Source organism: Salmo trutta, chromosome 31 (assembly GCF_901001165.1).
Source record: "Salmo trutta chromosome 31, fSalTru1.1, whole genome shotgun sequence".
Lineage (NCBI taxonomy): Eukaryota > Metazoa > Chordata > Actinopteri > Salmoniformes > Salmonidae > Salmo > Salmo trutta.
This window is the reverse complement of record NC_042987.1, coordinates 981,126-1,006,601: the sequence shown is the minus strand read 5'-3', so window position 1 is coordinate 1,006,601 and position 25,476 is coordinate 981,126. Positions and strand designations below refer to the sequence as shown.

The 25,476-nt window shown below is 42.7% G+C and overlaps 1 protein-coding gene across 2 annotated transcripts in view; it reads right to left on the bottom strand.

The window, feature by feature from the left end:
• Nucleotides 1-75: 75 nt before the first annotated feature.
• Nucleotides 76-25,476, bottom strand: part of prkci (protein kinase C, iota) — a 64,565-nt gene continuing 39,164 nt past the window's right edge. For both annotated transcript variants that reach the window (XM_029724786.1, XM_029724787.1), the window contains 12 exons: nucleotides 17,251-17,388; nucleotides 17,002-17,065; nucleotides 10,642-10,697; nucleotides 10,306-10,482; nucleotides 9,783-9,967; nucleotides 9,405-9,540; nucleotides 9,116-9,203; nucleotides 8,813-8,938; nucleotides 7,784-7,863; nucleotides 7,317-7,406; nucleotides 4,731-4,846; nucleotides 76-2,299 (listed from right to left, as the gene is read on the bottom strand). In XM_029724786.1, coding sequence (XP_029580646.1) covers nucleotides 2,212-2,299; nucleotides 4,731-4,846; nucleotides 7,317-7,406; nucleotides 7,784-7,863; nucleotides 8,813-8,938; nucleotides 9,116-9,203; nucleotides 9,405-9,540; nucleotides 9,783-9,967; nucleotides 10,306-10,482; nucleotides 10,642-10,697; nucleotides 17,002-17,065; nucleotides 17,251-17,388 — 1,344 coding nt within the window. In that variant the 3' untranslated portion in view covers nucleotides 76-2,211. The remainder of the gene's footprint in view (nucleotides 2,300-4,730; nucleotides 4,847-7,316; nucleotides 7,407-7,783; nucleotides 7,864-8,812; nucleotides 8,939-9,115; nucleotides 9,204-9,404; nucleotides 9,541-9,782; nucleotides 9,968-10,305; nucleotides 10,483-10,641; nucleotides 10,698-17,001; nucleotides 17,066-17,250; nucleotides 17,389-25,476) is intronic.

Below are 25,476 nucleotides of genomic sequence, written 5' to 3'. Positions count from 1 at the left end.
CCCTCCGGTTCATGGCAAAATAAACAGACGAACACAGGCAGACGGAAGAACAGACAAACGGGAAGATAGCCAGACGAACGGAAATAAAATGTTTATTTTTGTTACAGTTCAGTAGGCTCCTCTGGATGGAATCACGCATATTCATCATCCAAGGGTTTTCATACAGGATTCACCCAATAACAATATTACCAATCAATGTAGTGCTCAATCATTAGTTACAGCAAATTCTATTTGAAAAAAGTAACAAAGCAAAAAAGACACTACAATATAAAGTAGTATGGTAAACATTGTGTTCATTCCTCAAATCAATCACAACATGGCCCCGCTAAAAACACTCCGGATGTAATTCGAATTGCACCCTACTATTCCATGTAGTGCACTACTTTTGACCAGGATCTATAGATGCCATTTGGGTCATATACTTTATACTCTTAACCTTAGTTAAATTCTTCAGCGACATCTCAACAGAAGAATTGGTCTCCGTTACAAATGGCACCCTATTCCCTACATAGCGCAGTCAAAAGTACGTAGGGAATGTAGGGAATAGGATGCCATTTAGGACATTTATTTTTAAATAAACTATTTGGGGAATATAATATTTTACTTTTATATGCTTTGTATTGATTGTGTTTGTAATTTCTCCGATATTAAGAAAATGTAATTCAAGAAATGAATCGTTACGTTGTCAGAAATGGTTCAAGAATCAGTGATGGTCCATTCTTTGTATACTGTAGCAATCAGATTCAGACTGACATGTAATGGAGAAAACAGTAGAAAAAAAGTGAAAACAGAAATAAGACTTTCAGAAAGGCATTGTATAGTACAAATGAACAAAGAAAAAAAATGTCATACGTAGTTTCTATGACTAATATTAGAAAAGCACATCTTCCTACTGTATATATACTGTACCTTTTTCAACATACCACCAAGACATCATTAACATCTTCGCTTTTCTAGAAAATATTTGTTGGTCCTGTGTGAACAATAGATTGCATGGATGGTCTATATCTGCATAGACTAATAGGGCCTGTCCCAAATGGCACCCTATTCCTTATATAGTGCGCTACTTTTGACCAGGGCCCACAGGCGTCCCTAGACTTAACTAGTGCTCCAGCCCTCCCCGTCCTCTCTCCACACAGTCAATTGTTCTATTCACAGTTTGGTTGCATCCAAAATGGCACCCTATTCCCTTAATAGTGCACTTTTCGTAGCGTAGAATACATTTGTAGTGCACCTGAGACATAGGGTGCCATTTGAGATTTGCCCATTGTCAGTATCTATGTTAGTGTTGGTTGGCTGCTGAGGTTCCAGTCAGTCACTACATCCTGTAACCGTCTCTGTACTGGAGGTTGCCATGACAACTACTGTAAACAATAGTGGGCCAACCTATGTGGTTCTGACAGGACACCAGGCTTGAAGACAACGTAACACTTTAGGACAATGGCCATCATACATAGAGAACAGCTTTTTCATTAAATAAAATGACAAAAATATATAGATTAGTGTTTTGTTTTTTAAAAAAGGCTAGTGTTGTCTTGTTCTTCCTTCCTCTACAAACATGGTGCTGCAACAAAGCTAATAATACATGTAGTGGATGTAAATCATTAAATTGTTTTCAACCATGTCCCCCTGATAATCTGTCTTAAAGCTAAAAGGTCTGGTTGGGAAGCACTGGTCTAAACATATATCCATCCTCAATGATTTTTAATATGTACAAATAAAATATCCATCAAACACCACCAAGTAGAGAATAAGAGGGTTAGTTCATTCTCTGTGGACTGTCTGTCCCTCTTTACCCCGCCCCTTTGTGTCACGTAAACTAGGTACCCAACCACCTACAAGCCTCATTGGTTACTGAGAACAGGCTCCCTGATGACCAACGAGGAAATCAGTGTGGATTTGATTCATGATCCAAAAATAATTAAAAGAGAGAAGGTAGATTTTAAGGACTAGTGGTTATAAATGGCAGAGTGGCTTCCGTCCAAAATGGCCTCCTATTCTCTAATGCACAACGTATGGTATAGGGTGCCAAATGGGACGCGTCCACACTATGGGAGATTGGTTTGGCAAGTTAGCATCTCATGTCTGAGAGTCCCGATGGCTCTCTCCAACAGCAGGGTGCTCGATGGTGACGTCGTCGCTGGGTTGTCTGGTAACCATGCAGAGTTAACTAGCAACATCGTCGTCAAGAAGACGCGGCGTGCAGCGTCCTCACACACACTCCTCAGCTGACATCAGGAGAGGGTTGATGTACTCAAACCCTTCAAACTCCGACTGGTCGATCTTCTTCACTGCATCACTGCAAAACAGACAGGAAACAAACAGTTATAGGGGAGACACATGACGATATTGATCAGTAAGTAAATCGTTTCTCATACCACCACTAACTAATCTAGTAAACTGAACAGCCATCATAAAGCATTGATTTAAATGATCCATGAAGAATGACGGACGGACAGAACGACAGACTGTATGGGCCCTGGTTAAAATTACACTGAACAAAAATATAAAACGCAACAATTTCAAAGATTTAACTGAGTTAAAAGTTCACATCAGGAAATCTGTCAATTGACAAACTCATTAGTCCCTAATCTATGGATTTCACATGACTGGGAATACACACACACACACACACACACACACACACACACACACACACACACCCCCCCCAAAAAAGTTAGGGGCGTGGATCAGAAAACCAGTTAGTATGTGGTGTGACTAGAGGTCGACCGATTAATTGGAATGTTAATTAGGGCCGATTTCAAGTTCATAACAAATCGGTATTTTTGGACACCGATTAAAAAAAAATATATATTTTTTTTTATTTAACTAGGCAAGTCAGTTAGGAACACATTCTTATTTTCAATGATGGCCTAGGAACGGTGGGTTAACTGATTCCCTTGTTCAGGGGCAGAACGACATATTTTTACCTTGTCAGCTCGGGGTTTGTTTTTGCAACCTTCCGGTTACTAGTCCAACGCTCTAACCACCTGCCTTACAATACACTCCACGAGGAGCCTGCATGGCAGGCTGACTACCTGTTACACGAGGGCAGCAAGAAGCCAAGGTAAGTTGCTAGCTAGCATTAAACTTATCTTATAAAAAACAATCAATCTAAACATAATCACTAGTTAACTACACATGGTTGATGATATTACTAGTTTATCTGGCGTGTCCTGCGTTGCATATAATCGATGCGGTGCCTGTTAATTTCTCATTGAATCACAGCCTACTTCGACAAACGGGTGATTTAACAAGTGCATTTGCAAAAAAAGCACTGGCGTTGCACCAATGTACCTAACCATAAACATTAATGCCAAGTTAAAATAAGTGTTAATTCAGTATTGTTGTAATTGTCATTATTACAAATAAAAATTTAAAAAATTGGCCAATTAATCGGTTATGGCTTTTTTTGGTCCTCCAATAACCGGCATCGGCGTTGAAAAATCATAATCGGTCGCCTCATGCAGGCTGTTGATTGTGGCCTGTGGAATGTTGTCCCACTCCTCTTTAATGGCTGTGCGAAGTTGCCGGATATCGGCGGGAACTGGATCAGTGTCGTACAGGTCGATCCAGAGTATCCCAAAAATGCTCAATGGGTGACATGTCTGGTGAGTATGCAGGCCATAGAAGAACTGGGACATTTTCAGCTTCCAGGAATTGTGTACAGATCCTTGCGACATGGGTCCGTGCATTATCATGCTGAAACATGAGGTGATGGCGGCGAATGAATGGCATGATAATGGGCCTCAGGATCTCGTCACAGTATCTGTGCATTCAAATTGTCATCTCTAAAATGTTCATTGTCTGTCGCTTATACCTGCCCATAACATAACCCCACCGCCACCATGGGGCACTACATTCACAACGTTGACATCAGCAAACCGCTTGCCCACACAACAACATACACGATGTCTGCCATCTGCCCGGTACAGTTGAACCGGGATTCATGGATTCATATGTGAAGAGCACACTTCTCCTGCATGCCAGTGGCCCTCGAAGGTGAGCATTTGCCCACTGAAGTCGGTTACAATGCCAAACTACAGTCAGGTCAAGACCCTGGTGAGGCCGTCGAGCATGCAGATGAGCTTCCCTGAGATGGTTTCTGACAGTTAGTGCAGAAATTCTTCGGTTGTGCAAACCCACAGTTTCATCAGCTGTCCGGGTGGCTGGTCTCAGACGACCCTGCAGGTGTTGAAGCTGGATGTGGAGTTCCTGGGCTGGCGTGGTTACACGTGGTCTGTGGTTGTGAGGCCGGTTGGACGTCCTGCCAAATTCTCTAAAACGACATTGAGGCGGCTTATGGTAGAGAAATGAACATTCAATTATCTGGCAACAGCTCTGGTTGCCAATTGCAAGCTCCCTGTGGCATTGTGTTGTGTGACAAAACCGCACATTTTAGAGTGGCCTTTTATTGTCCCCAGCACAAGGTGCACCTGTGTAATGATCATGCTGTTTAATCAGCTTCTTGCTATGCCACACCTGTCAGGTGGATGGATTATCTTGGCAAAGGAAAAATGTTAACCAACAGTGAAGTAAACAAATTTGGCCACAAAATTCTAAAAATGTCTAGGATCTTTTATTTCAGCTCATGAAACCAACACTTTACATGCGTTTCCATTTTATGTTCAGTACAGTTCATTATATATGGTGCCATTGTTCTTAACTGATTTGCCTAGTTAAATAAAAAGGTACATTTGGGATGCATCCAGAGACAGACAGATACTCACTCATCATCAGGCGTGAGCTGGATAGGCTCGTTGGTGAATTGGGCGTCAAAGTTGTCTAGTCCAAACTCTCCTGAGATGTTGGGTTTGAATGGAGGAACCACCTGCTTCTGCTCCATCTGAAACAACAATGCAACGAGGTCAGAGGACACACACACAGCATTGAGGTCCAAGAGACATCCACACACAGTACATTCGGAAAGTATTCAGACTTTTTCCACATTTTGTTACATTACAGCCTTATTCTAAATGGATTAAATAATCTCAACACAATACCCCATAATGACAAAGCGAAAACAGGTTTAGAGATTTTTGCAAAGGTATTAAAAATATACATTTAAAAAAGGATTCAGACTATTTGCTATGAGACTCAAAATTGAGCTCACGTGCATCCTGTTTCCATTGATCATCCTTGAGATGTTTCTACAACTTGATTGGCCTTTTTAAATAGAAGATTGGAACCACCAAGACTCTTCCTAGAGCTGGCCGGCCACCTGGCCAAACTGAGCAATTGGGGGAGAAGGGCCTTGGTCAGGGAGGTGACCAAGAACCCGAAGGTCATTCTGACAGAGCTCCAGAGTTCCTGTGTAGATGGGAGAACCTTCCAGAAGGACAATCATCTCAGCAACACTCCACCAATCAGGCCTTTATAGTAAAAGGCGCATGACAGCCCGCTTGGAGTTTGCCAAAAGGCACCTAAAGACACTCAGACCATGAGAAACAAGATTCTCTGTTCTGATGAAACCAAGAATTAACTATTTGGCCTGAATGCCAAGTGTCACATCTGGAGGAAACCTGGCACCATCCCTACAGTGAAGCATGGTAGAGGCAGCATCATGCTGTGGGGATGTTTTTCAGTGGTAGGGACTGGGAGACTAGTCAGGATTGAGGGAAAGATGAACGGAGCAAAGTACAGAGAAATCCTTGATGAAAACCTGCCCCAGAGCTCTCAGGACCTCAGACTGGGGTGAAGGTTCGCCTTCCAACAGGACAACGACCCTGAGTACACAGCCAAGACAACGCTTTGGGACCAGTGTCAATGTTCTTGAGTGGCCCGGACGTGAATCCCGATCTAATATCTCTGGAGAGACCTGAAAATAGCTGTGTAGCGACACTACCCATCCAACCTGACAGAGCTTGAGAGCATCTGCTGAGAATGGGAGAAATTCCCCAAATACAGGTCTGCCAAGCTTGTAGCGTCATACCCAAGAAGACTCAAGGCTGTAATCGCTGCCAAAGGTGCTTCAACAAAGTACTGAGTAAAGGGTCTGGATTCTTATTTAAATGTTATATTTCAGTTTTTACATTTTTTTATACATTTGCAAACATTTCTAAAAACCTGTTTTTGCTTTGTCAATGTGGGGTATAGTGTGTAGATCGATGAAAAACCAAAAAAACAATTCATTTTAGAATAAGTCAAGGGTCTGATTACTTTCCGAATGCACTACACGGCTGGATAATCTTGTTTAAAATAATGTATATGAAGCGACTTACAGTCAACATAGTCCAGCAAGCACCATGTTACAACCAAATGAGCCTTATTTACAAAGAATTAACTACAAATTCCCCTGAAAATAGTTTAGAACCATTTTAAACCACAGAAAAAAATATTCACGTGGCTAACAAATAATTGCACCAAAAGTCAATCTCGCTCTCTCTCTCCTCTGAAGCTGTGAGGCAGCATGTGGATCAGCGGAAACTTCATTGTTAAGTCAGAACCCAAACAGACAGACAGGCAGCCTGCAGGGTGTTAACCCAGCACGACCACCCCCTGGAAGTAGAGGAGTGCAGGGCAAGGCTACAGGTTACGTGTGAGGTGAGACTGAGTGGAGGGGGAGCCAGCTCAGACAGCCAGTCAGCAGACAGGGTAGACCCTACTGGGAAAAGAGGTCAGGCTGCTCCTGAGCTGGCCTGGATGCCTGTCTGGAGGCCAGCCTGTCTGTCTGTGTCAGGTTGGAGTCAATTCCTTTGAAATTTGCCCAGCATTAGGACAATAACACATTTCTGAATTTGAACATTGAGGTTAGCCAAATGCTCTTAATTCTCTGGTGGTGACCCTCTAATTACAACAGAATCACTGTGCCACTGGCCACTTAGTGCTTACTTTTATAGTCCAGGAATAGGCTTAATCTGGGTCTGGAAAACCTGCCCTTAGAGAACCAATACAGCCATGGTTAAATCAAATTGGCCCTTCTGGCTGCCTGGTGGGAAAAAAATACTTTCTGGGCTTGTCTAAGGTGATGACCCTCAACTATGACATACTGTCTGGAGGAGAGAATCACCGTGACCCGCTGTGATTGACCTTCACTTGTTGACTATCTTTTTGCTGTTTTCTTTGAAACTATGTGGAAAGACAATATGAGAGTTGATTTCTCACGGTCCGTCATTCGCGTTTAAGTACATTTTCATTGTTGAGAATTCTGCTTCTGCTGCTTAGTTTGAAAACAATGATCTCTATATATTGGTCATGATGCTCTCTCTCACCTAAACACTAGATACAGTAGGACAGATAGAGACAGAGTTGCATTAAAGAGAGAGATAGAAGAGAGGGCAGCGAGAGGGGAAGAGAGATAGAAGATAATGACTCACAAGGTCCCAGTCTACGTTTCGGAAGAAGGGATGACCCATGATGTCAGCAAAGCCCGTCTGGGGATGACAGCCTAACCGCTCCTTAGGTTCCTGGGAAAAGAGAGACAGGGAAGGAGGGAGAGAGAGGGGAGAGAGAGGGGGATAGATAAACAATGAGTTCAAGAGCATAGATATGAGACAGACGAGGAGAGAGGGATGGACAGAGGGAGAGAATGATCTCAAGAGCATTGATAATAAGAGAGAGGGAAGGAGGATGGAGAGAGGCAGGGGAAAAAAGGAGAATAAAGGTTCATTACATCATGGTCAGAGGGCAATGTGACATGACTGTTAGGATTGAACTTTGTGTGTGTGTGTGTGTGTGTGTGTGTGTGTGTGTGTGTGTGTGTGTGTGTGTGTGTGTGTGTGTGTGTGTGTGTGTGTGTGTGTGTGTGTGTGTGTGTGTGTGTGTGTGTGTGTCTGGTAGTTACCTTGTTGAGGAAGCCCTTGAGAACGCTGGCAGCTTTGACTGACAACGACCGAGGAATCCTGATCTGTTTTTCCAATATTACTACAGAGAGGAGACAGAGGATATTAGACTGTTATTTATTGAAACCGTTACTTAGTTAGGACCTAACTAACAAGGAAACAAAGTAATATTTACACACACATTATCCTAGAGCACTCCCAGGAAGTGAACAAGTGCAAGCTCGTTGGAGAGTAGGGTACTAGAGAATAGGACCTAGCCATCCAGTAGGTCAGCTGTTATATAGAGATGTGTGTAAGTGTTACTTTCATCTTTCTCATGCCCCTCTCCCCACAGGTGTTATTACTACCTCTGAGGGTTTAGAGCTTACCTCATACAAGTACTTGGGAGTACGGCTAGACGGTGCACTGTCCTCTCGGCACATATCAAAGCTACAGGCTAAGGTTAAATCTAGACCTGGTTTCCTCTATCGTAATCGCTCGTCTTTCACCCCAGCTCGTCTTTTCAGTTCGCTACAGCTAACGACTGGAACGAGCTGCAACAAACACTCAAACTGGACAGTTATCTCCATCTCTTCATTCAAAGACTCAATCATGGACACTCTCACTGACTGTTGTGGCAGCTTTGTGTGATGTATTGTTGTCTCTACCTTCTTGCCCTTTGTGCTGTTGTCTGGGCCCAATAATGTTTGTACCACGTTTTGTGCTGCTACCATGTTGTGCTGCTGCCATGTTGTGGTCATGTTGTGTTGCTACCATGCTGTGTTGTCATGTGTTGCTGTCTTGCTATGTTGTAGTCTTAGGTCTCTCTTTATGTAGTGTTGTGTTGTCTCTTGTCGTGATGTGTTTTGTCCTATATTTTTATTTAATTTATTTTTAATCCCAGCCCCCATCCCCGCAGGAGGCAGTTTGCCTTTTGGTAGGCGGTCATTGCAAGTAAGAATTTGTTCTTAACCGACTTGCCTAGTTTAAAGGTTAAATAAAAATCAAAAATACTTTGGAAGAGGTAGTTTGAAGTATTGTGTATGTGTTACCTTGGAAGAGGTAGTCTTCAGTGTTCTGGTCTGGGTTGTCGGAGCTCCCTACGATGTCGAAGGGCGAACGTCCAGCCATCATCTCAAACATCAGCACCCCCAGAGCCCACCAGTCCACACTGAAACCTGAACCCACACAATCGACAGAAAGTCATTCAAATGCCTTTGCCTTACATTTCAATATAAATACACATAAGAGAACATTCTCGTAGTGTGCAAACAAGGACGAGCATGGATATCTATAATATAAATCGTCTTCTGCTTCTGAAGCAAATGTGCCTTATTTGTAGCAGACAGTCTTACCATAGTCCTCTCCTCTTAGTATCTCGGGGGCGATGTAGTTGGGGGTTCCACAGAATGTACTGGTGGTGTCTCCTGGTCTCAAGCCCTCCTACAGAGCACAGGGAGCACAGCAGTCAGCACACACATCTCATAGCGTAGAGGCATTAACACACACAAACACCTCAGAGCGTACATGGCATTAACACGCGCACACACCCAAACACAAAAAAAAGATAGACAAAGATACACAGACAGAAACACACAGGTATAAGCACGCGCACAGACGGACCCCCCCCCCCCCAACACCCACCTTGCACATGCCATAGTCAGTGAGTTTGATGTGTCCCTCAGACTCCAGCAGCACGTTGTCCAGTTTGAGGTCTCTGTAGATGATGCCTCTCTCATGGAGGTAGTTCAACGCCAAGCTGATTTCTGCTGAGTAAAACCTGACAGAGAGAGAGATGGAAAAGAACCGGTCGGACTCACACACACAGATACATCACTGTCTAAGAGCTACACAACTAATCACCAAGCTCTTCATTAGTTGAATTTAAGGGTCGCGTTCGTTAGACCCCAAACAGAAGAAAATGCACTAAAACAAGAAGGGACTACCAGGATTTTCAATTGCAAAAAGTTCTGTTGCGTACCCTAGTGAACCTAAGTGTAGCTATGACATCATTGTTCAAACCTGGCGTGTTCCTCAGGTAGCTTCCTCTGTCTCTGCATGTGGAACATCAGGTCTCCTCCGTTCACATACTCTATGACAAAGAACAGTCTGCTCTCAGTCTGGAAACAGGAGTGTAGCCCCACTAGGAAGGGGTGGTTGGATGCCTGCTCAAACACGTGCTTCTCTGTCTGGACCCAGTCAATGTCCTACAACACACCCAGGATGCATTTGGAAATCCAGTAGACTTAATATCATATCAAACACTTAGAAAAGCTAAATAAGCAGACATAACCAGGTAGCCATCTGAAGAGGACAGACAGAGTGAAAGAGTGGATGTGACAAGAGTGAGTGAGTGGTGTTGACAGATCTCTATTGACAGACAGGTAACAATAGGTCAGGACAGAGCAGCCTCTCAGACAGAGAGGAGGGATGGCACAGATGATTGATCAGGTAGCGCCTGTCAATGTGTCAGACCAAGTGTGTGTGTTTCTTCAGAGAGAGTGTGTGTTCGCGCGCATGTGTCACTCCGTCTGTGTGTGTTTACCTCATCGTCGTTGACCAACTCCTTCTTGACGACCTTCATGGCGTAGATCCTCTCAGTCTTCTTGAGTCGGACCAGCAGGACCTTAGCATAACTGCCCCGCCCAATCACCCTCAGCAGGTCAAAGTCCACCAGACCCAGACTAGACGCTGACTTCCCTGTGTCTCTGCTGCTGCGCGCCTACAGGACGGAGGGATGGACAGAAATAGGTATGAGATAGACGGACAGGCAGACAAAGAGGGAGAGACAGAAACTGACGTGAGACACTCTCCCTTACAACAACTTTGGCAACAAACACACATCTCTCACTCACACACAATCGCAGTCCATCTTCCTCACCTCTTTCTCTTCTCCATTGTAGTTTAGACTCTCACTAGAATCTTTGTTCTGAGGACCTGAGAGAGGGAGCAAGAGTGACAGAGAGAGAGTGACAGATAGGGGAGAAAGAAAGCAGGAGCAGTCACATATCCTCCCAGACACTAGAGGGCAGACCTGCCAACATTGAAGAATTGTTATTGGTAGCACAGCAGCGGCACCCCAAGCCCCGCAGACTCCACGACGGTGCGTGTGACACCCACACCGCACCTTTTTAAGCTTATGATGTTGGCAGAAGACTGCCTCAGCAAGAATGGTAGGCTATAGACTTAAGGGTACTTGGTAATTGGCTACCATTCATTCAACATGCCTTGTCATTGGTGAACTGACTATGATCACATTATTAGCAGCCTACTGTTGACACAGCTATATCAATAACATAGGCCTACTAATCTTTAACAGTCCAACATAACTTTCTGTGAAGGACGGTATTCGCGGAACAGCTTTCTCTGCCATGTCTGTATCCATCCACGCAGCAACACGCACTGAACTACAGCAACACCGCACGTTTCCTTGTTGGCCAATGTGCTCGTGCTTACTACCGTTGCGGAGATCAAAGCAAGTGTGGGCTAGAAAGTGTTCTTGCTTAGTTGACTAAACGCTGTAGCTACAGTAGCTTCTGAAAGTATTCACATCCCTTGACTTTTTACACATTTTGTTGTGTTACAGCCTGAGATTTAAATGGATTCAATTGATATTTGTCATCACTGGCCTACACACACACACACACACACACACACACACACACACACACCCCATAATGTCAGTGGAATTATGTTTTTACATTTAAAAAAAATTTATGAATAAAAAATGTAAAGCTGAAATGTCTTGAGTCAAAACCCCTTTGTTAAAACCTGTTGGGGATAGGGGGCAGTATTGAGAATTTAGAAAAAAATAATGTGCCCATTTTTAACTGCCTCCTACACCAACTCAGAAGCTAGAATATGCATATTATTGTTCAGGTTTGGATAGAAAACACTCAGAATTTTCTAAAACTGTTTGAATGGTGTCTGTAAGTATAACAGAACTCATATGGCAGTCAAAACCCTGAGACAAATTCTGACAGGAAGTGGATACCTGATGTGTTGAATTACCTTTAAGCCTATGCCATTGAAACACACAGGGACTTATTAATCGTTGAGCACTTCCTATGGCTTCCACTAGATGTCACCAGTCTTTACAAAGTTGTTTGAGTCTTCTACTGTGAGAACTGCATGAACAAGAGCCTTGGAACGGTGGTGGCCGACAAGACTCTGGCGCGCGAATTCATGTTGGGTACTCTCGTTCCAATACGTTTTAAAAGAGAATGCAATCGTCCGCCTTGAATATTATTCATGTTCTGGTTGAAAAAGGCACTAATGATTTATGCTATACAACGTTTGACATGTTTGAACGAACGTAAATATTTTTTCTCCCCTCTTTCATGAAGAGAAGTCCGGCGGGCTTAGATCATGTGCTAACAACACGGAGCTTTTTGGACATAAATTATGAGCTTTTTCGAACAAAACTACATTCGTTATGGACCTGGGATTCCTGGAAGTGACATCTGATGAAGAGAATCAAAGGTAATGGATTATTTACATTATTTACATTTTCGATTTTAGATCTCTCCAACATGGCGGTTAGTCTGTATCGCAAAGCGTATTTTTCTGGGCGCAGTGCTCGGATTATTGCAAAGTGTGATTTCCCAGTAAGGTTATTTTTAAATGTGGCAATCCGGTTGCGTTCAAGAGATGTAAATCTATAATTCTTTGAATGACAATATAATATTTTACCAATGTTTTCGAATAGTAATTATTTAAATTTGTTGTGCTGATTTGACTGGCGGTATTGGAGGAAAAAGATTTTCTCAATGCCATAGTAAAACGCTGTTTTTGGATATAAATATGAACTTGATAGAACTAAAAATGCATGTATTGTCTAACATAATGTCCTAGGAGTGTCATCTGATGGAGATTGTCAAAGGTTAGTGCATCATTTTAGCTGGTTTTCTGCTTTTGGTGACGCGTGTCTTTGCATTGACAAAACATTACACACAGCTATTTTCAATGTACTCTCCTAACATAATCTAACTTTATGCTTTCGCCGTAAAGCCTTTTTGAAATCGGACAACGTGGTTAGATTAAGGAGATGTTTATCTTTCAAAGGGTGTAAGATAGTTGTATGTTTGAGAAATTTGAATTTTGACATTTAATTGTTTTCAAATTTGGCGCTCTTGATATTTCACCTGTTGTTGTTGATAGGGTGTACCAGGGGTGGGACGCTTGCGTCCCACATAGCCCATAGAGGTTAAGGAAAGCCTAAATAAGTAAAAATGTGCTTAACATTTTTTAAGTTGCATGGACTCACTCTGTATGCAATAGTGTTTAACATGATTTTTGAAGGTCCCTCAGTCAAGCAGTGAATTTCAAACACAGATTCAACCACAAAGAACAGGCGGGTTTTCCAATGCCTCGCAAAGGGTACCTATTGGTAGATGGGTAGAAAAAGCACATTGAATATCCCATTGAGCATGGTGAAGTTATTAATTGCACTTTGGATGGTGTATCAATATACCCAGTCACACCAAAAGATACAGATATCCTTCCTAACTCAGTTGCCGGGGAGGAAGAAAACCGCTCAGGGATTTCACCATGAGGCCAATGGTGACTTTAAAACATTTACAGAGTTTAATGGCTGTGATATGAGAAAACTGAGGATCGATCAACATTGTAGTTACTCCACCATACTAACTTAAATGAGAGTGAAAAGAATGAAGCCTGTACAGAGTAAAAATATTCCAAAACATGCACACAATTTCTTTTTACCTGAATACAAAACGTTATGTTTGGGCAAATCCAACATATCACGGAGTACCACTCCATATTTTCAAGCATCGTGGTGGCTGCATTATGTTACGGGTATGCTCATCATCGGCAAGGACTAGGGAGTTGTTTTTTTAATAAAAATAAATGGAATAGAGCTAAGCACAGGCAAAATCCTAGAGGAAAACCTACTTCAGTCAAATTCACCTTTCAGTAGGCCAATAACCTAAAACACAAAGCCAAATATTCACTGGAGTTGCTTACCAAGACGGCTTTGAATGTTCCTGAGTGGCCTAGTTACAGTTTTAACTTCAATTGGCTTGAAAATCTATGGCAAGACTTAGCTGTCTAGCAATGTTCAACAACCAATTTGACAGGGCTTAAATCATTTTTTTAAGAAGGTGCAACTATTGTACAATCCAGGTGTGCAAAGCTCTTAGATGTACCCAGAAACTCACAGCTGTAATAGCTGCTAAAGGTGATTTGAACATGTATTAACTCAGGGGTGTGAATACTTACGTAAATGAGATATCTGTATTTCATTTTTAATACATTTGTTAAATTGTCTAAAAACACGTTTTCATTTTGTCATTATGGGGTATTATTATGTGTAGATGGGTAAGAAAAAAATATCTAGTACTGCTTGTACACTTGACTAACACATACCATTTTGGAAAATGTATTTCGCAAACAGTTCATTGTTCATATTCCCTACCCTTCTTCCTCAAACATCACTGGTATCAACGGACGAAGTGGAAAGCTGCCATCCAGTTCGAGGGAGGAAAATAGTACTGCGACTACTGGGGGAGTGTGCCGGAGCGCTACAGATTTTATCTCCGCGCCCAATTCTTCTGATTGGTTCAGCTCCAACATCAGACGGTTGAGTCAAAAACCACAATGTGCTTTGAACTAGAAGTAGAGATCTGTGTGGGACTGATTTACTCAAACTGCTCCCGCCTGCACACGCAGCTTTTCATACGCCAACCGCCCACACCCGCTGGGCTTTTTCTCCCCAATTTCGAACTTGTCTCATCGCTGCAACTCCCCAACGGGCTCGGGAGGCGAAGGCTGAGTGCTGCGTCCTCCGAAACATGACCCACCAAAACGCGCTTTTTAACACTTGCCCGCTTTACCCGGAAGCCAACCGCACCATTGTGTCGGCGGAAGCACTGTTCACCTGACGACCGAAGTCAGCCTGCAGGTGCCCAGCCAGCCACAAGGAGTCGCTAGAGCACGATGATCCAAGTAAAGACGCCCGTTCAAACCCTTCCCTAACCCGAACGACACTGGGCCAATTGTGCTCCGCCCTATGGGACTCCCGATCATAGCCGGTTGTGATACAGCCCAGGATTGTACCCGGGTCTTTAGTAACGCCTCTGGCACTGCGATGCAGTTCCTTAGACCGCTGCGCCACTATAGTCTAATCATATTTAATTTATTTGGAAAGATAACTTCCACGTGATTCTCTGTCCATGCATAGACAGCCTACTCTACTTCACTGACACCACACATATACTAGGCGCACTTGATCTCGCACACCCAACTAGGAGAGTTAGGCTACTTCACTTGAAGCAGCAAAGTGTGCGAATACTGCGACAAAGATGTGCTTTTAATACAAGAGGTAGGTCTAACACATACAAGGCAGAAAGACTACTGTTTCCAAATAATCTGGACCGCAATGATCTCTGTTGGGACTTGCAGGTCTCATGCAGCCCTCCAACTAGAAGCCTATTTTTGCGTATTTCGTACTTCGACCTCAAATTGCGTGCATGGTACGCAAAATGCGTGCAGGTTGGCAGGTCTGAGAGGGGGATACAGAATGGTTAATAGTATGAATGGTAAAGGAGAAGTTCACCCAAATTCCAGAAACTCCCAAGTGATTCCATACGTTGACGCTACTACAGTGGAGGTTGGCCTCTCCCCCTCTGTAGTGCTGTACTGAAACAGATGCAAAAATGGGTCACGTGGCTCGTGACGGTGCAGGCCTTTTCTGCTCTGTTGCCAGTGAATTCATGATTCACAAATCCGCAAAATGTGGACACATTTGTTGTTTTATTGACAGCGTACGGCCAAATTAGCTATTTCTGTCAAAAGTACTATCGGTTTTGAGTCAGGAAATGTGTACTTTTACACCAAAAACATTTTGATTATTTTATGTAGCCAACTGCCACAGCAACGGAGATGGGTAACAACTGTGCATGTGCTCTGAGGAATCCCTGCTACGTAGAAACTGCACGTTATTCCCTTATTCACAGATTGGTTTTTTTCAGCAGAGAAGTTAAGACATTAATTATACAAAGTAAACAACTAAATATCAACAACTACAAATATCTTCGTGAATAGCATCCCCCCGACATGTATAGTAAACAAAATTCAATGCATGGGCATCTATGCCCTCACAACTAAAGTCCATTTAGAGAGCATAAGCTGAGGAGTTTAAGTCATTCAGTCAGAGTTTCCGCTTGTTTGCTAGCAATAGCAAGAATGATTTGTTTAACAGTGTTGTTTGACAAAGGTATTGATGCGAGTTTGTGCGCCTGCTTTCCTACACATTATTTTCACCATATCAATTGCAGCCGGTAATAATGATCAAAGTCTCTGCAAGTGTGTTGTTTCTTATTGTAGCGGGCCTAGCCATTCACCAAAATTTTCCCATGATCTAAGTGCACTGTGGTTGAATTTTATCTTTTAGATTTGAATAATTTTCATTTTGATTTCTAAGGTTAAGCACATTAATGATTTTGAGATATACAAAGACGATATCATCTACATTTTTTTGTCTCTTTTTTTCCTCCTCAGGATTTTTGAAATTCTCCCGCAACCCCATTTTCATATCAGGCAACCCCACATGGGGTCTCGTCCCCTAGTTTGGGAACCGCTGTGCTAATCTGTAGAGCACCTAGGCCTATATGTCTACATGATATGGTGCAATGGTACTAACATAAGAACACCTCGAATGTCAAGAATCTGGCTAGGTTACATACCGCCGCATGCTGGTTTTGCGGCTGTCTTTTCTTAAACGAGCCTTTGTATTTTGGCACTGCGCCAGATCCAGTCCATGGAAATACAGTAGCAAGAGCTGTATCTTTAAATATCCTTTCTGTCCCCATGCAGCTATGCAAAGTTGGCTGCAGTAGTATTTACATATTTACAGTGAAAACAGTGAAATTTCTAGCAACGTCACGTGATCTGTTTTTGCAGCCGTTTTAGTACAGGGAGAGAGAGGGAGATGGCAAACTCCACTGAACTAGTTTCAATGTATGGAATCAATTGGGAGTTTCTGCGTTTTTTGGTAAACTTCTCCGTTAAACTTTCTAATTCAGTCAGCCACCAGTAGAGCACCTGACAGGACTTAAGGCTGTCTTAGTACTACTAGATCCAGCTTAGTGACTCAGGTCTAGGGACACGGTCTAAAAGAAACAATTCATTTTATCAAAATGTCTGATAGATCCTCATAAACAATCTTAACCCACCAGGGCTAGTTTTCCTTAAAAAGTGTGTGTGTGTGTGTGTGTGTTACCTGGCTGTTCTGATTGGTCTAATGGAGTGATGGAGGCCCCTCTATCAGGCCCCATGATAGGCTCCTAGAAAGAGAGCGAGATGGAGTGTAAGAGGACACGTTGAGAAATACTGTGTCTCAGTCCTTTCTTAATGAAAATACAATATGTGTAGGGCCCAGAGTTTTCCGGGACAGGTCACGTGAAAAGACCAAGGTAAAACTCTGGGCACTAAGTACAAGAGAGGGCACTGACCGCTCCCTGTTCCTCACCTGTATCATCTGTCGGCCACACTCCACGGTGACCAGTTTGTGACACTTCTTGTGGACCAGCAGTTTGCAGTTGATGCATTTGTAACCCTGTCTCCCCAGACCCCAGATACGGTCTGCACAGATGGCGCAGTGAGCTCTCTGGAAGACAAAGAAAATAAACCTTTAGAGAGAAAGAGAGACAGGGGGATAGAGGGAAACAGAGACGAAGAGAAAGAGAGGAAGAGTGAGAAAGAAGTGAAGGAAGAGAGGTATATACAGTGGTTCCTCAAAAGTTTAGAGCCTATGACCATTTGTGGCAGATTGTGGTAAATTGCATCATTGCACCACACTATCACAAGGGGGAGTTAGAATGCTGATCTATCGGCAGTCTGAACTGTGGCACAAATTGACTGTCTTTTGTAAATTAATGGAGGTGTGAATATTTAAGTCAGAGTCTCTCTTCTCTGGCACTAGAGTCCTGTATCAGGCAACTACAATAAATGACCTGGCGGGTGGTTCTGGAGTTGAGAGAGAGAACATGGGTAAATACAATTGCGCATTTACACTTGACATGTAGACTGACAATTTTCTAAAAATAGGCACAGTGGGATTTTGATTTCTCTCCCTCTAAAAACAGAAATAATTCGTAAATAAAGCCAGTTTGTTATTTACACAGTGTTAAAGAGTGATAGCTCCTCTATATAAAGTGAGTTTCTGAAACAGAGTCCTTCTTTGCTGATGTGAAGAAGAAACTGAATGAGAGTCCAGCGAGGATAGGGAGGGGAAAATAGTGGCCCATATTTTCAAGACCTGAGCTACTTCATGAATTTATGAAAATGTACTAGTGTATTTAGGCAATTTAATATATTAATTTAGGCTTGGCATATTTTGTAGGCTATTTCGCAGCATAAAGCCATACATGTCAGCATAAAGCTGAGTGACTCACTCATTTGAGGCTTTGGATCAAAATAAATAAGTACCAACATTCTTTGAGTCTTTAATAAATAAGTTAATCTGCTAATGTGTGTGTTCAATCATTTGTGAGATTGTGGTTACAATAAAGCACGTAAACAAACTACATCAAATAAATCCTATTCATAATGAATAATCAGATGCGTGTCGCAAGTTTGTCATTTTCACTTATTTAATTATTTATTTTATATTTTTAGACAACACAAAACACACACATAGATATGACAACTGAACTCAGCAAAAAAAAGAAACGGCCCCTTTTCAGGACCTCGTCTTTCAAAGATAATTAATAAAAATATAAATAACTTCACAGATCTTCATTGTAAATGGTTTAAACACTGTTTCCCATGCTTGTTCAATGAACCATAAACAATTAATGAACATGCACCTGTGGAACAGTCGTTAAGACACTAACAGCTTATGGTAGGCAATTAAAGTCACAGTTATGAAAACTTAGGACACTAAAGAGGCCTTTCTACGGACTCTGAAAAACACACACAAAAAAAAGATGCCCAGGGTCCCTGCTCATCTGCATGAAAGTGCCTTAGGCATGCTGCAAGGAGGCATGAGGACTGCAAATGTGGCCAGGGCAATAAATTGCAATGTCCGTACTGTGAGACTTCTAACACAGCGCTACAGGGAGACAGGACGGACAGCTGATCGTCCTTGCAGTGGCGGACCACGTGTAACACCTGCACAGGATTGGTACATCTGAACATCACACTTGCGGGACAGGTACAGGATGGCAACAACAACTTCCCAAGTTACACTAGGAACGCACAATCCCTCCATCAGTGCTCAGACTGTTCGCAATAGGCTGAGAGAGACTGGACTGAGGGCTTGTAGGCCTGTTGTAAGGCAGGTCCTCACCAGACATTACCGGCAACAACGTTGCCTATGGGCACAAACACACCGTCGCTGGACCAGACAGGACTGGCAAAAAGTGCTCTTCACTGACGAGTCAGGGTTGTCTCTCACCAGGGCTGATGGTCGGATTCACGTTCATCGTCGAAGGAATGAGCGTTACACCGAGGCCTGTACTCTGGAGCGGGATCGATTTGGAGGTGGCGGGTCCATCATGGTCTGGGGTCACAGCATCATCGGACTGAGCTTGTCGTCATTGCAGGCAATCTCAACGCTGTGCGTTACAGGGAAGACATCCTCCTCCCTCCAGTGGTACCCTTCCTGCAGGCTCATGACCCTCCAGCATTGCAATGCCACCAGCCGTACTGCTCGTTCTGTGCGCAATTTCCTGCAAGACAGGAATGTCAGTGTTCTGCCATGGCCAGCGAAGAGCCCGGGTCTTCCATTGAGCACATCTGGGACCTGTTGGCTCAGAGGATGAGGGCTAGGGCCATTCCCCCCAGAAATATCCGGGAACTTGCAGATGCCTTGGTGGAAGAGTGGGGTAACATATCACAGCAAGAACTGGCAAATCTGGTGCAGCCCATGAGGAGGAGACGCACTACAGTACTTAATGCAGCTGGTGGCCACACCAGATTACTTTTGGCCACACTGTTACTTTTGATTTTGACCCCCCCTTTGTTCAGGGACACATTACTCCATGTCTATTAGTCACAAGTCTGTGGAAGTTGTTCAGTTTATGTCTCAGTTGATGAATCTTATGTTCATACAAATATTTACATGTTAAGTTTGCTGAAAATAAATGCACCATTTTGTTTCTCTTCGTCCCCCACACACACTTTCAACATTTGGATAATAAAGCACTTAAAAGGCTGACATTGGTTGATTTTCAGTTTAAGGATGTTTTTTCAAGATGATTAATGAGAAAAGTGTCATCTATAACCCATAGGGTCTCTCACTACACCCTTATATGCCATGTCTTGAAATATGCAGACAGATTAAAAGTTCATTTCCAATGTAAAAATGTCTAACTCCACCCATAACTTTTGGACATTCCCAGAAGGCATGGATTATTATAACCTAATGAAAAATGTACCTGGTATTCTAATTTAAATATGCTGCAGGCCTAAGGCCTATGGGTTTAAACTTCTGAATGAATGATTATATTGAGGATAGAAGCAGCCTCTTAATGAGTTCCGAGAGTCAATCCGTTACCCAACAAAATAAAAATTTATTTAGCCTAATTGTTTTTATGACTACAGACAGTAGGCTTTTATTTCTCTTTTCCGGCATGAATTAATTTGGCTAAAAATAAACCACGCCATGAATCAAAAATAGACGTTAAATCACAATGCAATACGGCACACTAACAACTCTAATCGCTTTAAAAAGCCTTTAATATTATACAATAAATACACTAAAACAACTTCAAAAACAGTCCATTTATCACTGGATTTCTTCAAATTGCTGTGCAGGAAAAGGATGTCATCCACTGTGCCTGGTTGCAGGCTAACAACTGGCTTCTCTCTGAAACCACACATCCATCTGAAGGTGACTCTTTATCCACCGTGCCTGGTTGCAGGCTCGCAGCTGGCTTCTCTCTGAAACCACACATCCATCTGAAGGTGACTCTTTATCCACCGTGCCTGGTTGCTGGCTCGCAGCTGGCTTCTCTCTGAAACCACACATCCATCTGAAGGTGACTCTTTATCCACCGTGCCTGGTTGCAGGCTCGCAGCTGGCTTCTCTCTGAAACCACACATCCATCTGAAGGTGACTCTTTATCCACCGTGTCTGGTTGCAGGCTCGCAGCTGGCTTCTCTCTGACACCACACATCCATCTGAAGGTGACTCTTTATCCACCGTGCCTGGTTGCAGGCTCGCAGCTGGCTTCTCTCTGAAACCACACATCCATCTGAAGGTGACTCTTTATCCACCGTGCCTGGTTGCAGGCTCGCAGCTGGCTTCTCTCTGAAACTACACATCCATCTGAAGGTGACTCTTTATCCACCGTGTCTGGTTGCAGGCTCGCAGCTGGCTTCTCTCTGAAACCACACATCCATCTGAAGGTGACTCTTTATCCACCGTGTCTGGTTGCAGGCTCGCAGCTGGCTTCTCTCTGAAACTACACATCCATCCGAAGGGGACGCTTTATCCTTTGGAATCTCACAATTACCAGGTGGACAGTAGGCCTCTTGAAGCGATAGAGGACATCAACAAGATCCACATATATTCTCACACAATAGCTGGCCTTAAGTATCCTATTTTTTTCCCGAAAATTGTCAGTCCACATATCAAGTGTAATTGAGCGTGTTGGGGGGATTTACCCAAGTTCTCTCTCAACTCTGGGACCACCCGTTTGCAGATTTTTTTTGCCTGATGCAGGACTCTAGTCGATAGGAGAGAGACTGACAAACATTCACACCTCCATTAATATACAATAGTATAGTCTAACAGCTCAGCTAGGTGTAAAAAAAAATCCCCCAATTTGTGCCACAGTTTAGACTACCGATAGATGCTGTCAGAGTTGAGTCCCATGTATATGAGGTTTAAGTACTCTAAAGTTGTACATTTCTAACACTATATCACAGACCAGATTTGCCCTCACGAAAAATGCATCAACTATATAAATGTATTATAATCCACATAATTTAAATAAAATTAGCTGTAGCGAGAGGAGAGAATGCATGCTAAAGACAATCAGAAAGAATGTGTCTTTAACCTGTTGGGGGTAGGGGGCAGTATTTACACGGCCGGATAAAAAACGTACCCGATTTAATCTGGTTACTACTCCTGCCCAGTAACTAGAATATGCATATAATTATTGGCTTTGGATAGAAAACACCCTAAAGTTTCTAAAACTGTTTGAATGGTGTCTGTGAGTATAACAGAACTCATATGGCAGGCAAAAACCTGAGAAGGTTTCATGCAGGAAGTGGCCTGTCTGACAAGGAGTCGTTCTTCTTGTCTCTGTTTATTGAAGAGTGGGGATCTTAGCTGTAACGTGACACTTCCTACGGCTTCCATAGGCTCTCAGAGCCCGGGAAAAGTTGAACGATGACGAGGCAGCCCCAGGCTGAAACACATTAGGGCGTTTGCCAAGTGGCCGATAAGAGGACAAAGGAATTAGGCGCGTGCCGATTCGACCCTGTGCTGTATTTTCTTTCGGCTGTTTACCTAATTGCAGATTCCCGGTCGGAATATTAATTGCTTTTTTACGAGAAAAATGGCATAAAAATTGATTTTAAACAGTGGTTGACATGCTTCGAAGTACGGTAATGAAATATCTAGAAATCTTTGGTCACAAAATGCGCCGTGCGCGTGACCGTTATTTACCATTGGGATAGTTTCTTGAACGCACGAACAAAACGCCGCTGATGGAACATAACTATGGATTATTTTGGACCAAACCTACATTTTTTATTGAAGTAGAAGTCCTGGGAGTGCATTCTGACGAAGAACAGGAAAGGTAATCAAACTTTTCTAATAGTAAATCTGACTTTGGTGAAGGCTAAACTTGGTGGGTGTCTAAATAGCTAGCCCTGTGATGCCGGGCTATCTACTTAAAATATTGCAAAATGTGCTTTCACCTAAAAGCTATTTTAAAAATCGGACATATCGAGTGCATAGAGGAGTTCTGTATCTATAATTCTTAAAATAATTGTTATGCTTTTTGTGAACGTTTATCGTGAGTAATTTAGTAAATTCATCGGAAGTTTGCGGGGGGTATGCTAGTTCTGAACGTCACATGCTAATGTAAAAAGCTGGTTTTTGATATAAATATGAACTTGATTGAACAAAACATGCATGTATTGTATAACATAATGTCCTAGGTGTGTCATCTGATGAAGATCATCAAAGGTTAGTGCTGCATTTAGCTGTCTTCTGGGTTTTTGTGACATTATATGCTAGCTTGAAAAATGTGTGTTTGATTATTTCTGGCTGGGTACTCTGCTGACATAATCTAATGTTTTGCTTTCGTTGTAAAGCCTTTTTGAAATCGGACAGTGTGGTTAGATTAACGAGAGTCTTGTCTTTAAAATGCTGTAAAATAGTCATATGTTTGAGAAATTGAAGTAATAGCATTTCTAAGGTATTTGAAAATCGCGCCACAGGATTCAACTGGCTGTTACGTAGGTGGGACGATTTGGTGCCACCTGCCCTAGAGAGGTTAACCCTGCATTATAATATAACTTATTTTGAATGAAAGCCAGGAATGAGTGACTCACTCAGCCCTGTGCTGTTCCTGCATCAGTTGCCTGTTTGAGTGTTTGTTTTAATATCCTACTGATTCTGTGATCGCCAAGCCTCATGCAACCACAGGCTTTAAAATTTTTTGTTCATTAAAACAGACTCTGGTTTTACTTATACTTTATTTACACTGTTCCAAACTGGCAGATCAAATATATTGTTATCTAAAAGCACCCGTTTGTCATACAACAGTACCTCTTGTGCTTTGACAATGATTTTACACGAGGCCTAAGTCACGATATGCCTAAAATACTTATATCCACTAGGCTAAAAAAATAAATAACATTATTTTTTTTTATTATTTAATTAACCTGTATCATATAATTTCAAGTTATCCCTTCGGAGCACATGCAAAAGCGATTTGGTGTTGAACGGGAGTGACAAAATGTATTACAATTTAATTTGAATGAACTGAATGAGGATGAAGAAGAGTGTGACTGAATTTAGACCAATAGTGTAAATATTGCTCTTCCTCTGTCCCACACAAAAAAGTAATATACACTGCTCAAAAAAATAAAGGGAACCCTTAAACAACACAATGTAACTCCAAGTCAATCACACTTCTGTGAAATCAAACTGTCCACTTAGGAAGCAACACTGATTGACAATAAATTTCACATGCTGTTGTGCAAATGGAATAGACAACAGGTAGAAATTATAGGCAATAAGCAAGACACCCCCAATAAAGGAGTGGTTCTGCTGGTGGAGACCACAGACCACTTCTCAGTTCCTATGCTTCCTGGCTGATGTTTTGGTCACTTTTGAATGCTGGCGGTGCTTTCACTCTAGTGGTAGCATGAGACGGAGTCTACAACCCACACAAGTGGCTCAGGTAGTGCAGCTCATCCAGGATGTTACATCAATGCGAGCTGTGGCAAGAAGGTTTGCTGTGTCTGTCAGCGTAGTGTCCAGAGCATGGAGGCGCTACCAGGAGACAGGCCAGTACATCAGGAGATGTGGAGGAGGTCGTAGGAGGGCAACAACAGGCAGCAGGGGATCAAATACTCCCCCCCCCACTATGTATGTATGTATGTATGTATGTATGTATGTATGTATGTATGTATGTATGTATGTATGTATGTATGTATGTATGTATGTATGTATGTATGTATGTATGTATGTATGTATGTATGTATGTATGTATGTATGTATGCATGCATGCATGCATGTATGTATGCATGCATATAAATAATGTGTATGCATGCATGCATACATATACAAGATTATTTATTTCATTCAGATCTAGGATGTGTTGTTTAAGTGTTCACTTCATTTTTTTTTTAGCATATATATACACCCTAGATACTATTGTGAGTGAAAAGCCCAGAAAGCCGGCTGTTTCTGAGATACTGGAACCGGCGCGTTTGGCAATGACGATCATACCACGCTCAGAGTGGCTTAGGTCACTTGTTTTGCCCATTCTAATGTTCAATTGAACAGTAACTGAATATCTCTGCCTGTCTCCCTGCTTTATATACTGCTCAAAAAAATAAAGGGAACACTTAAACAACACATCCTAGATCTGAATGAAAGAAATAATCTTATTAAATACTTTTTTCTTTACATAGTTGAATGTGCTGACAAAATCACACAAAAATAATCAATGGAAATCCAATTTATCAACCCATGGAGGTCTGGATTTGGAGTCACACTCAAAATTAAAGTGGAAAGCCACACTACAGGCTGATCCAACTTTGATGTAATGTCCTTAAAACAAGTCAAAATGAGGCTCAGTAGTGTGTGTGGCCTCCACGTGCCTGTATGACCTCCCTACAACGCATGGGCATGCTCCTGATGAGGTGGCGGAAGGTCTCCTGAGGGATCTCCTCCCAGACCTGGACTAAAGCATCTGCCAACTCCTGGACAGTCTGTGGTGCAACGTGGTGTTGGTGGATGGAGCGAGACATGATGTCCCAGATGTGCTGAATTGGATTCAGGTCTGGGGAACGGGCGGGCCAGTCCATAGCATCAATGCCTTCCTCTTGCAGGAACTGCTGACACACTCCAGCCACATGAGGTCTAGCATTGTCTTGCATTAGGAGGATCCCAGGGCCAACCGCACCAGCATATGGTCTCACAAGGGGTCTGAGGATCTTATCTCGGTACCTAAAGGCAGTCAGGCTACCTCTGGCGAGCACATGGAGGGCTGTGCGGCCCCCC